Source organism: Macrobrachium rosenbergii, chromosome 37 (genome assembly GCF_040412425.1).
Source record: "Macrobrachium rosenbergii isolate ZJJX-2024 chromosome 37, ASM4041242v1, whole genome shotgun sequence".
In the NCBI taxonomy this organism is placed as follows: domain Eukaryota; kingdom Metazoa; phylum Arthropoda; class Malacostraca; order Decapoda; family Palaemonidae; genus Macrobrachium; species Macrobrachium rosenbergii.
The window spans coordinates 29609037-29624036 of NC_089777.1; the positions used below are offsets into that span (position 1 = coordinate 29609037).

Genomic DNA, 15000 nt, shown 5'->3' on the forward strand with positions numbered 1-15000 from the left:
ATATATATATATAAATATATTGTGTGTATGTATGTATGTATCTAAATAGATAAACAAACAATGAATATAATTAACAGCCAACTTAAAGTGCACAACCTTTCACGTATTCCAGTGAAATAGAGGACGTAAATAGAACCGAACAATTCTGAAATGATAGTCTCTGCAAAATACAGAAATCCTTATTTGTAACCACTGACTTGAACGTTATACATTTATATTTCAATAACAACAGACTAAGAATAGATTCAGTTTCCACTGGCACTTGGCCAAATGGAGGAATGGACGGACGATATATACAGTATATTTCAAGTCCAGATGGAAACTGGGAAACTAGACAACAGTAGTTTGTTAATCTTATTTGTCTGGTTTGCTGGTATAGTGGTTAGTGTCGTGGCATGCCACTCAGATGCGACTCGCGGGTTCGCGTCTCCCCCAGGGCGATGAAAAATCACTGGCTCTGTACATAATCAGATATGCCGCTGTGTGGGTTCTGCGGTGGGAGGTTGAAACCAACATTTTTTGGAAGCTTGAATTTCAAGTCAGTGGCCCCTTTGGTGTGCTTGTCCCATGTGAATAGGTTTCTTCTACTGAAATAATAATAATAATAATAATAATAATAATAATAATAATAATAATAATAATAATAATAATAATAATAATAATAATAATAGTTTGCTTTGGAGGCAAACTGTTTTTATAATCGTCAACGTCTTCGATGTTCAGTTATATGACAAGCAAGGTTATCATCCAGTATTCCTTGCTGCACAGAGTATCCACAGTAATATGCAATGCGTTGCTACCCTGATACTATTCTCCTTGCATTTTAATACATTTTTATCTATTTATTGTTTTATTACTTTTTTTTTCTTGTTTAATAAGCAAGATCTCTTCTTTGTGTATTTCCCTTTACTCCTCTTACTTCTTCCTAATGAACACCATATTCTTTGGAAGCTTGAATTTTAAGTCAGTGGCCCCTTTGGTGGGCTTGTTCCATATGAATAGGGTTTACCTTCTGAATAATAATAATAATAATAATAATAATAATAATAATAATAATAATAATAATAATAATAATAATAATCTTACTATTTTTATAGGCTCTTGTTTCACTAGTTGAAACCATTATAGACAGTGGAATAAATACCCTCAAGAAAATGAAAATTTTGAGGGATAGATACCTCGACTTCTTGGGCTACAACTCAGTTAGGAATATAACTCTGGCCTACTTTTTTTTTTTCTTAACATATCAGTTCTCAATTAAAAATTTCTTATAATGATGCTTTTGTTTATCTTCGGGAGAGTTGAATGTGTTTTGACAAAAGGATAAATCCTATCAAATCAGGGTTAAACAATGGTCTTATTACCAAATATCTGGAAAACCGATCTATATAAGAACCTCTGCTATTACTGGGAGACTTATTATAAACAAGGGCGGAAATTTACCGCTGTAAGATATAATACTTCAGTACCCAAACTAACAAATTTTAGTATAATAAACTGAGAACCGACAGTCAAATAACTTCAGATTTCTTGGGGAGATTGAGAAAATCCTGTACACAGAATCCTAGTTTAAATATAACATTATTTTAAACAGTCGTGATTCACTGTCATTCCAGTTTGAGAACGTGGAAACGGAATTACATAATGTGTGTACATTTGGGCTGCAATTATTGTCCCTTTCGTAAGAACTCCAGAAGTGTAAAATTATTGTATTTTTCACAAGAGTAAATGTTACCAATTGCTTTCCACATGAATGATCATTTTCCAGCGAGAATGTACATGGACCCTAATTTTGTGACGAGGCAACCAACCCCATTGTCCGGGAGTTTCCTTGACTTCGGTAACCAGAGAGTGAAATTTCAAAGCCCATTTTCAAAATCCAGAGCATTACTCCGTTCAAATACCTGTGAGGTATACGTTCAAAATAATCTGAAGGTGCTTGGTAGAATGAAAATATCAGAATAATTTTACAGTCACAATGAACGGCCTATGAAAATTATATCATTTATGGCAGTGATGAATACAATACAAATTTCATGTCCCCTTCGAACGGTTCTAACAACTCTTAAGCTAACATGCTTGGCGAGGGGAAACCAAATGAATCAATAATTGTCAAATTCTCTTCTTGTACAGTATAATATACTATACATCCCTTCCATTCTCCCAAATAATTTTATATAACTTGAAAATCGAAGAAAAAGACAAGAAACGGCTGGTGTGCAGTGACTGCAGTTGAAGTTTAAACTGTTTAAAAGCCACTGTTGGCAACTGTAGCAAATATTTATTTCGTATTTAAAAAACATGACAAATGACTTACGCTACGACACTTGCATACTGATTCCTTCTCATACAGTGCTTTTCTTAACTTGATATTTTAAGCCGTCCAGTCTCTGTATAACCTCTGTTTAGATGACAATATCTCGATAGATAATCTTGTTTTTTAACTGTAGTTCTTAATTATGGTTACAATGGCACCTTGAAATTTGGGATGTTTTGATTAAGGAGTAAGGAAGAAATAAGGTTGTCCTCCGTTTTCTGTTATTGAATACTGCTTCCGTTTTCTTTAGCTCGGGGTTCTGACTCCTTGTGAGCTCTTGATGCGCGAAATTGTACAGATCTCAGAAACAGGCTTGTCCGTGGTAATTTTCGAGATTTTATCCCATCCCACTGTCATAGGTAAGCAGTGGATGAAATAGACCCTAGATAATACGTAATTTGTACAATATTTTATCGTTTTCGCTTTGAACATTGTAAATGCTAATTCTGCGTTGGTGATCATTAGTAAAATGTTTGTATTGCTTAATAATGACTAAATCCTCATTCCTCATCTTGAGGGCATTTTACTTGAACTGACCTTTTAAGTTATGTGATATTGATTTTGTGTTAAATTTTTGTTTAATGAACCCAGTGGAACTGGTGGGTGACATGAATAATGTAATAGTATGAATGAGGTTGGGTGGAGTCTGAAGCCTCAAGAAGAGACAGGACCGTAGGTACATGACTGAAGAAAGTAAATAGTTTTTAAGATGTCTGTTATTTACGAAAATATAAAACAAATAATAGTTACGGTAGGTTGGTAACTTTGCGCTGCGAACGAACGTCATTTTCTTCTCGGATGAAATGCCATTTTAAGTTTAATCGACTTGGTGTATCTGTTAATAGTGGAACCATTGTTAGTTTTCTGTAAAAGAAAACTATTGAGATGGCTATATGTCTGTCCGTCCGCACTTTTCTGTCCGCCTTCACATCTTAAAGAGGTGCAAATTGGTGTTTTGATCACCCACCCTCCAATCATCAAACATACCAAATTGCAGCCCTTTAGCCTCAGTAGTTTTTATTTTATTTAAGGTTAAAGTTAGCCATGATCGTGCATCTGGCACCGCTACAGGTGCTAACAACACAGGCCACCACCGGGCCGTGGCTGAAAGTTACATGGGCCGCGGCTGAGAGTTTCATGGGACGTGGCTGAGTGTTTCACACAGCGTTATACGCTGTATGGAAAACTCGATTGCGCCGAAGAAACTTCGGGGCATTTTTTACTTGTTTGAAGAGTCAACGAGACATATTTACCAGTAGGTTTAGGAGTCAATCGAGCCTCGTATCATTCACGTGTTTTGATAATACATTTTATAACAACATCCGAGTCAAGATTGGATTGGTATTCATGGCATTTGGTACAACCAAGCAAATCTCAAAACCCGTATCAGTTACCAAGTATGGTAAGATTATCATAGAGTAGAAAGTTAACAACTTTCATTTCACAGTATCGTGTGATATTTGCAGCCTTACCTAATTTTGTACTGATTTTGGTGAATTTCCACAGATAAAGAAACGGACAGTTTCACGAATAAAACATTTCAATTTCAAAACACAGCAGTATGTGCTCACATTTCCCATTTTTCGTATTTTGTTCTCAGCACCAAAGTGCGTAGCGTCCACCGTGTTTCGCTGTAACATTCTCCTACACATTTCAGTGGCTTGCAAAGCCCCCTCGCCCTCCCCCTTTTTTTTGAAGGTGATGCTTTTATGTGGTATTCTCTCTTTTATTTTTTGAGACTGGTGTTCAACGTTCGCACATTTTCTCATTTTGTCTCTTCCTCGTTGTTTGCCTTTTATATTCTTTTTTTTTTTTCTCAAAAAGAAATTTATGCTAAATTTATCTTTTTTGCTCCGTTCCGATTACCTGTCAGCCACATTTGCATTCGTTAATAGTTGCCTTTTTATGCAATTTTGTTTCAGAGTAATCTGCTTTTCGTAAGTAGTTGCCATTTTATAGGATTTCGTTTAATAAAGTGATCTACTTTAATACTGTTTCAACTTTTACCGTTTCATTTCTCAGTACAGTGTTCTTTTTTTCTAACAAATCTAGTTTTTTTTCTGTATTTGATTCCCGTTCTTTTAATTACTGACTTTCATTTCCTCGCCTCCAGGTCATGAGACTACAACAACAACGACAAAAACAACAACAACAGCAGCAGCAGCAATAACATGAGAAGGCTAAACCTTTTTAGTTTAGCCTTGACCGGCCATTGCCCAGCTGGTAATGCGGTTTATAATATTCATCCGTATGCGTGGCGAGGTGTTTGACCTTAAGGTAAAGTGACACTCATTTTGTTAATGTAGGAAGTCCTTTTTCATGGAAGCTAAGATTTAGGCATAGTGACATTCATTTTATTAATGTAGGAAGTCCTTTTTCATGCAAGCTAAGATTAAGGTAAAGTGACATTCATTTCATTAATGTAGGGAGTCCTTTTTCATGCAAGCTAAGATTTAGATTGACATTCATTTTATTAATGTAGGAAGTCCTTTTCATCAAGCTAAGATTAAGGTAAAGTGACATTCATTTCATTAATGTAGGGAGTCCTTTTTCATGCAAGCTAAGATTTAGGTATAGTGACATTCATTTTATTAACGTAGGAAGTCCTTTTTCATCAAGCTAAGATTTAGGTATAGTGACATTCATTTTATTAACGTAGGAAGTCCTTTTTCATCAAGCTAAGATTTAGGTATAGTGACATTCATTTTATTAACGTAGGAAGTCCTTTTTCATGCAAGCTAAGATTTAGGTAAGGTGACATTCATTTTATTAACGTAGGAAGTCCTTTTTCATGCAAGCTAAGATTTAGGTATAGTGACATTCATTTTATTAACGTGGGAAGTCCTTTTTCATGCAAGCTAAGATTTAGGTATAGTGACATTCATTTTATTAATGTAGGAAGTCCTTTTTCATGCAAGCTAAGATTTAGGTATAGTGACATTCATTTTATTAATGTAGGAAGTCCTTTTTCATGCAAGCTAAGATTTAGGTATAGTGACATTAATTTTTATTAATGTAGGAACTCCTTTTTCATGCAAGCTAAGATTTAGGTATAGTGACATTCATTTTATTAATGTAGGAAGTCCTTTTTCATGCGAGCTAAGATTTAGGTATAGTGACATTCATTTTATTAATGTAGGAAGTCCTTTTTCATGCAAGCTAAGATTAAAGTAAAGTGACATTCATTTTATTAATGTATCCTTTTTCATGCAAGCTAAGATTTAGGTATAATGACATTCATTTAATAATGTAGGAAGTCCTTTTTCATGCAAGCTAAGAATAAGGTATAGTAACATTCATTTTATTAATGTAGGAAGTCCTTTTCATGAGCTAAGATTTAGGTATAGTGACATTCATTTTATTAATGTAGGAAGTCCTTTTTCATGCAAGCTAAGATTAAGGTAAAGTGACATTCATTTTATTAATGTAGGAAGTCCTTTTTTCATGCAAGCTAAGATTTAGGTATAATGACATTCATTTAATAATGTAGGAAGTCCTTTTTCATGCAAGCTAAGAATAAGGTATAGTAACATTCATTTATTAATGTAGAGTCCTTTTCATGCGAGCTAAGATTTAGCATTCATTTTATTAATGTAGGAAGTCCTTTTCATGCAAGCTAAGATTAAGGTAAAGTGACATTCATTTTATTAATGTAGGAAGTCCTTTTTTCATGCAAGCTAAGATTTAGGTATAATGACATTCATTTAATAATGTAGGAAGTCCTTTTTCATGCAAGCTAAGAATAAGGTATAGTAACATTCATTTTATTAATGTAGGAAGTCCTTTTTCATGCGAGCTAAGATTTAGGTATAGTGACATTCATTTTATTAATGTAGGAAGTCCTTTTTCATGCGAGCTAAGATTTAGGTATAGTGACATTCATTTTATTAATGTAGGAAGTCCTTTTTCATGCAAGCTAAGATTAAGGTAAAGTGACATTCATTTCATTAATGTAGGAAGTCCTTTTTCATGCAAGCTAAGATTAAGGTAACGTGACACTCATTTTATTACTGTAGAAAGTTATTGCTATATTTCAGAACCAAACTGTTCCTCTACCGGCAAGTATATGAATCATATACTTGCCAGTATAGGGAGTTTTGATATAACAATAACTTCCTACCTTGGTATATATTATATATATATATATATATATATATATATATATATATATATATATATATATATATATATATATATATATATTCAATTGAGATAAGGTACTTCACCCAATCAGTTCTTCGTTGGACAGGTCGTCGGTATAATTCTCGACTAGCACACTGCTAGGCCCGCGTTCGAATCTCCGGCTGGCCAATGAAGAAGCAGAGAAATTATTTCTGGTGATAGAAATTCATTTCTCGATATAATGCGGTTCGGATTCCACAATAAGCTCTAGGTCCCGTTGCTAGGTAACCAATTGGTTCTTAGCCACGTAAAATAAATCTAATCCTTCGGGCCAGCCCTAGGAGAGCTGTTAATCAGCTCAGTGGTCTGGTTAAACTAATGTATACTTAAGTTAACTTCACCCAATCATGTTTAAGTTTCCCCAAGCATCTGTCTGATTAACTGGTACCAAACTGGCTTGAAAATCAACATGGCTACTGACATGCTCTGAAAGAGGGGCTCGAGGTGACATGCTTGCCTCCTCACTGTAGAACTGGGGTACCTGAAGTGGTCCAGTGAAAGGAAACTGTGTCAAACTGTCGTCACTGCTGGGTTCCATCTATAAATTAGATACAGAGGCATTAGGGGCATTGAAGACAGCGGGTATATTTAGGCTGTACCCTTAGGGTGGGCAGGAGAAAGGGAGAACTCCTGAGTCTTATTTCCCACCCCCACCTGCCCCCCATCATAAAAGACTAAGATCTCAGGAGCTTGGAAGTTTGTAATGCACAAGAAATTCGAGATAATTTTGACAGATGGGAGTAGAAGAGCTTGAGGATTAAAGACAAAAATAAAAGATGTATATTAAAAAAAATTATTTCTGTTATTATTTACTCTTAACTTCAAATAGGAATTATTCATAGTAAAGTTTTAGCAGTGTAACCAAATATCCCCATAGATATTATCACAAAGTAATAGCTCATTGTTGATATTAGTTGGAAGTGTAGTGTGTGTGTGTGTGTGTGTGCAACTCAGTAGGTTGAATTCAACAGAGGTACTGAAATATTGAGAAGGTTGAAAATAATACAGCCAGTGAGAGAAATCATAATTACATACATATTCAGTTTAATCTTTTAGATTACCCAATGTTACTAAAGGAGCTTGGTTAAGAATGTAAGTACAACCTGATGAACTACAAAAGTGTTAGATAACTGTGGACGAAAGAGACACAAAGAATATATAGAAATAAACGGCAAAGTTGAAAGAAATACGCCGAATAGTATAAACTGTGGTGAAGGAAATGCTGTGTTCGCTAAAAACTGGGAGTTACAGTGTTGAGGGGGTGTCGGGGAAGACCTTACAGTGCTAGAAAACATCACCGTTATCAGTGGGATGATGTAATATCCAAAAAAAAAAAAAAAATAGATGTGATTTATATATCCCTAACTGAGTGCTGTTACACAACATGCACTGTTTTTTGCTCGTTATATCTACACTTCTGTTTGACATAGCAGCTTTTAACTATGCTTAACTACGGGGTTCAAAATGCTAACTGGAATTCTTTGATCGTCTCGTATTGAGAGCATGTTTTTGGCGGCTAGATTTATTCGATGCTTCATTTCAAGATCTCCCTGGTTTAAAACTAGATTTGTCTTCGAAAATTATGTTGTTATTTTAAAGAATGCTGTGAAATATAATTATAAAGCTAAAACTGCTTTCATGCTAAAATATGAGAGAGAGGGGGAGAGAGAGAGAGAAATCTGAATCAGCTTAAACAGCGTCCCACATTACAACCAACCAAACTAAGCGGGTCAAGATCCGGACCCCTCAAAATCCCACCACAAAATATTGTAGTAGGTTGTTCACCTTCAATATAGAGTAAAGCACCGGATTAGGTGATTATTTCCGTTCCATTATCCAATGAACATTTCGTTAATCGAGATATCACAAAGATTCATCAAGATTTGGCTTATCTGTATATATGCTTTGTCATCACACAGCTAAAATATTATCAGTTTCTAAAGTGTAATGACCCCTGGGAATTTTACAAGACTGAAAGTATGGTACGGTGTCTATGATAATTTTTCGTAACTGAAAAATATCGCACCAAACATTAACAAAAATACCGTACCGTAATTTCTTCCCGTACCTTTAAAACTTACCGTACCGAGCCGTACTGTACTGCCTTGTTTTTGAGACAATTTGGAACCCTCTTTTAGATATCAAATGTTTCCAGAACCTCTCGTTTAATAGTCTTCCATAAGACAATGAAGATAAACCGTAGCAAAGGAGGCGTACAGGTTGTATACCTTGCCAAAGGGTGTACTGGAGGTAACTACTGTACAAGGTAACCTCGTCCAGTCCTTTTGCCAAAGCACTGGCGACAGAAAGAAAAAGATGAGTATACCTTAGTTTTACCAGACCACTAAGCTGGTTAACAGCTCTCCTAGGGCTGGCCCGAAGGATTAGACTTATTTTACGTGGCTAAGAACCATTTGGTTACTTAGCAACAGGACCTACAGCTTATTGTGGAATCCGAACCACATTATAGCGAGAAATTAATTTCTATCACCAGAAATAAATTCCTCTAATTCTTCATTAGCCGGCCGGAGACTCGAACTCGGGTCAGCTAGTGCTAGCCCACAACTCTACCGACTCGCTCAACGAGGAACCATTGGCGACAGATATTGTTTATATTTGAGGATTGGTAACTTGCAGCTTTTTGTGAATGCAGCCAAACTGACTAAGTTCAAGTTAATCAGAAAATGCTGTGAGTTACCATAATGTGCTGAAGAGAAAGGAATCCGCTTCCGCCCTGCCTAGATGGGGAAGGTAATTATCTTCTTTCCTGTAATCTAATGGTTATGATGCTTGGCTCAGTAACAAGCAGAGTTCATAGCCAGCGACTGATTTACCTGATAGTTAGCTGAAGTGTGTCACAGCCATGATGGAGAAAGGAATCGGGCTAAATGCTTTCTAAGAATTGAACGGATAACACTTTGAGTATACCTCCTTCAAAGTGAAAAGTCTGTGTCAATTAAAAGAAGAAATCCATATATATATTTGTATACATATGCAATATAGAAAATTCCAAGCATTATTACAGATTATCGTGAAGAATTGTAAACTTTATTTTAAGCCCTCAGGCAAATAAAGTTTTGTGATGCTTAATCCATATACACGTTAAAAAAATTAACGTATAGAGAAGTTTTTTGTGCAATTTTTAAGAACAATACGAAAGTAAAATGCAGTAGTCAGCTGTTAAGAATCTGCTTTCATGCAGTTTTTAATGGCAGAACTTGTCCAGGTAGCACCCATATTGAAGGAGTTATGATTAACTTGTATTATTGTTCGACTGCTTTTAATCACATCGTTATTCACTCTCTCCGTTCTTGTCCTTTATAAAATTTCCAGAAGCTCAGAATTATATGCGTTGTAGTTAATTCAAAGGTAACTTAATTCTCTCTCTCTCTCTCTCTCTCTCTCTCTCTCTCTCTCTCTCTCTCTCTCTGCATACGCTTCCATTTCGGCGGATATGTTTATTATCACTTACACGCCTCGTTGGCAAGAATTTCACTTGCAAAGTGGCCCCCAACTTGAGGCTTAAGAAACCCAGGTCTAGCATAAATCTAACTGATAATGAAAGTGAAATTGCCTGTGAACGTCACATTTACTTGATTCGAAGGACCAAGCAGATTGCTTTTACCCTCCTTACCAAATTATCAGGCGGGGGGCTTCCTTTTGAAAGCAACATTCCAAAAATGCCAGGCGTGTTGGTCGTGACTCCACAGGTGAAGCATTGTGAGATCGAGCAGATAGCACATAATGCTCTTGTAAGCATTAGAGGGACAAGGACTGGATGTCACTAACTGGGGTCTTTTGTCGTTCATGCAAGACACGCAGCCGTTCAATAATTCAGGGTCTCATTGTATGATAATGACGAGGCAGGCAAGTCCATTTTTCTTGAGTCAGAATTTCTGCTGATCAGGGTCTCACATCGGGGCTTGATGAAGGTATGGTAGGCGATCTCAAGTGAAGATGCTGCTCTTTTTTTTTTTTTTACATATTGAAGCGTATATTTTAAGGCGATAGTAGTAAAATGTTAGAGCCTAAACACCCAATATTATAACCTTCATATCTAATGTTATTGTTATTCAAGGACTGGGTATACTAAACATGGTCATTAATTCCCTTGGTTTGGTCTTGCATTCTGAAATATATCGTAAAAATGATAATGATTTTGTCTCCAACATTAGTACTCTCGCCAGCTTCCCGTATGAATAAACACACACATACACACACACCCACACACACGCACACACACACACACACACACACACACACACACACACACACACACACACACTTCATTATGTACTTAGAGCCATACCTAGATCGCCTGCATTTCCTTTGGCAGAATATTACCATATTTTGACAACATGTACAATTAAGGAAGTGACGTAGTTATTGATGGAGGAATCAGTCAAAGCGTTAATACTAATGCATTAAAACTGGTATGTGATGCGGATGGAATTACAGAATAAAGATTCGTTTATGTAGCACTTACATGTAAATACCAGCCTCAAGGCTTGCTTATATAAACGCGTATATCGTAATGCACGGGCAGGTGGTTTATTAAACCGCATTAATGAATCCAGACATATCAGGAGCGAGATAAAACATTCTCACATGATGACCTTGGAATACGAAAAAAGATATTTTCATATGTAGGAAAGGTCATAGATTATTTCTTAGGGACTTTTTTATTATTTTTTGTGATAGATGCATCCAAACATGCTTTTAAATGTGCTAAAATTGATTTATTTTTATTTTTCCCAAAAGTAGACACATGAAAAATGTTAACTACTTACTACGATATTTTACGTAGAAATGGTGAACAGCACAGCACCTGATATCATTTTAGAAAAGGCATTTATCGAACATTTTTTCATACAAGTTCAGATTCGACAAAGTGGCGACGCTTGCATCGGGTTTTTATAAAAGAGAAAGAACCATGAATTAACGGTAAAATCATAAGTTTTTGGAATATATGTTTAGCAATACTACTTCTCAGGCGAACTAAGAGTGTAATATAGAGACGTGAAACTCTGAAAATTGAACCTAGATGTAGCTTTCCTTAATTTTTTTACCAAGATATCAGGTTCATTTTTTCAGTCGTTTAATCTGCAAATCAATTTGTTGATGATTCTGATTAGAAAACGAAACGTAGCATATGCGAGTTCCCTTACGTACCGTGTAATTGAAAAAAAAGGTTTCCATTAGTCTGTTCATGAGCTTACTTAATTAACTTTGGCTACGGCATAGCAAGCGTTACGGTTTCATTGAGAAAGTGATAGAGAGAGAGAGAGTTTTCATGGATTTGTCTTAGTCATACATGATACAAAATAATTTGTACTGAATTAATTCTTTCATTAAATATTCGGTCAGCTTGAGTTCTGCCTTCCAGGATCAGTCACTGTCATAAAAGGACTTGTAATAATTAGTACAGAGCTGATTCAATCCCTCTTCACTACATATCCTAATAAATAAATAAATAAATAAATAAATAAATATATATATATATATATATATATATATATATATATATATATATATATATATATATATATATATATATAAGTATATATATGTAAAATTATATATTATATATAATTATATATATATATATATATATATAAATTAATATATATATATATATATATATATATATATATATATATATATATATATATATATATATATATATATATAGAGAGAGAGAGAGAGAGAGAGAGAGAGAGAGAGAGAGAGAGAGAGAGATGGAACGGACTACTGCCTTCGCGAGAAGGAACGATTATGTAACATAACGCTACATTTCTCGTTCGTCAGATTTTTTATGTATTGTAATTTTATTCAAAATAAGAAAAACGCCCAAAAGAATATTAAGATGCAAAGCAGATTCATTTGAAGCAAATGCCCTCATGTGAACAAAGAAAACCCGACAACAACAAACGATTAATAGGGCATGACAAGTTGAACGACCAACTTCCGAATGTATGTCATCCTTTGAATATGTTAATTATTATTATAGGCTCCTTTCCCCTAGAAAGTATACAGTCCACTTTTTATAACCTAACCGTCCCTGTTGATTGTGGGCCAAAGTGCTAGAGGGCCAAGTGATGACCTTTTCACGTTAGGAGGTAAAGTAGAATTATATATATATATATGTATATATATATATATATATATATATATATATATATATATATATATATATATATATGTATATATATATATAAATTTATAAATATATAAATATATATTATATATATGTATATAAATTTATAAATATATATCTATTTTATATATATATATATATATATATATATATATATATATATATATATATGATGTATGTTTGTGTGTGTGTGTGTGTGTGTAATTCGTTGGAGCTTCTTTAATTCAAACTAGGTGTAATTGTTCTTTTTTTTTAGCAGGCTCACCTGAGGCTCATTTCATAATTTAATTCCTTTTTCCTGTTTATTTTCCAATGTAATTTTTGTTACATCGTTGTTGGACCCAATGGGGTTAAATCATTTTGCTTGTACAACTAGCCTTTCAGATTAGCTAATAATAATAATAATAATAATAATAATAATAATAATAATAATAATAATAATAATAATAATAATAATTTTTGAATCACCCGCCCTTTTATGTCTTGTATTGTGAAGTTGGACATAATAAGAACGTATTTTTCTCCTTAATTTGAAAGTTTTCAGAATCTATCGTAAAGATGATACGAGAGTGTTTGAACCTGCGCAGTCAGTTATTATTTTCCCGTAATTATTCCTTCAATTTCTACCTTTATGACCCTGAAATATTTCCAGTATTTTAATAACATATCGTAACAATACTCTGGATGCTTTATTAACCAAACTCTTGCCGTTAATTACTTACTGGTTAAGTTGACCGATTGCATTGGTGATCAGCTGCGCCATTTATTGGCTTATTAATCTAACACCGTATCTACCTCTGGAGGTGCACTGTAGGCATTTTACTAAAAGGTGTTTGCAGCGTCCTTCCGGCCTTTAGCTGCACCTACTGGTCAGCCTTTTACTTAACTTCCATTCCAGTTTCCCTACAATCTTGCTGTCCAGCCTCTCTAACTAATAATTCTTAGTGCAGCTGTAGGTTATCCTAGCCGCAAGTGCCCCAGTGCTTGGCATGTCAGCTTAAATTTCCTAAGGTCAGATTAACCTAACACCGGGTCAAGGAAGAGATCGGGAATTTTTTAAGTTACGCTTATTTACTTTGGTTTTAAAAGGTTACTGATACTCACGCTAGCAATCTTTCATGTCAAGTTTAATCTGAGTATCTTTATTCGTAAAGTTTTCATTTCCATCCATTGATTATATTCAGCTGTGCACACATGTGTGTTTGTTATATATGCAGTATATACAATATATATATGTATATATATATAATATATATACACACACATATATATATACAATATATATATAAATTATATATATATATATATATATATATATATATATATATATATATATATATATATACACAGTATATATATATATATATGTTTAATATACATATAATATATATTCTAAAACTTCTAAAACTGCATAAAATTTTTGAAAAAACAATAAAAATCACAACTCAAAAGAGAGAGAGAGAAAGAGAGAGCATGAGATTTGCAAAAGATTGCATGTATTTGCAAATATATATATATATACACAGGTATATATATATGTTTAATATATATATAACATATATTCTAAAACTTCTAAAACTGCATAAAATTTTGAAGAAAAAAAAAAAAACAATAAAAATCACAACTCAAAAGAGAGAGAGAGAGAGAGAGAGAGAGAGAGAGAGAGAGAGAGAGAGAGAGAGAGAGAGATTCTAAAAGAACGCATGCATTTGCAAAGTTGTAGAACATTTTTCATTTGTGCTTTCTTTCGTCTTCCTGTATCTAGTGCTTTTATACGACAGAAGTTCTGGGCCTCCCAAATCTTCGGTCTGCTTTTCGAAACTTTTTTAATGCTTATCTCCTGGATTCGCGCTTAGACTTTTTATATACCTTTTTATACAGTTTTCTGTATTGGCGATGCATGAACGAGGAGAATGGAAGACTCGTTTTCCTCGTTCATACATCGTAAATGCATAAAAAAAGTATTCACTTTGAACAGATGTTGTTTACAAGTGGTTTAAACCACTCAGTTATGGACGAATTTTATCAATATTGTTTGGCTGTTGTAAATGTTGAAAGGCTATTATTATTATTATTATTATTATTATTATTATTATTATTATTATTATTATTATTATTATTATTGAGGAAGAACTCCACAATTGTGTAAGTGTAGATATTATACTGTAGATATTATATTTAAAAAAATACAAATATATGAATATATTATAAATATTATGTATAAATATATGAAATATATTTCACATACACTGTTGTGGACTTCTTCACCATTTTAGTGACTCATGCGATTATTATTATTATTATTATTATTATTATTATTATTATTATTATTATAAAACCACAG

General features: G+C 33.9%; 1 protein-coding gene across 1 annotated transcript in view; it reads left to right on the forward strand.

The window, feature by feature from the left end:
* LOC136825441 (sodium/mannose cotransporter SLC5A10-like) overlaps window positions 1-15000 on the forward strand; it is a 405606-nt gene that overhangs the window by 198701 nt on the left and 191905 nt on the right. The window contains exon 4 of the mRNA XM_067081888.1: window positions 4431-4594. Within this exon, the coding sequence (XP_066937989.1) occupies window positions 4544-4594 (51 nt within the window). The 5' untranslated portion in view covers window positions 4431-4543. The remainder of the gene's footprint in view (window positions 1-4430; window positions 4595-15000) is intronic.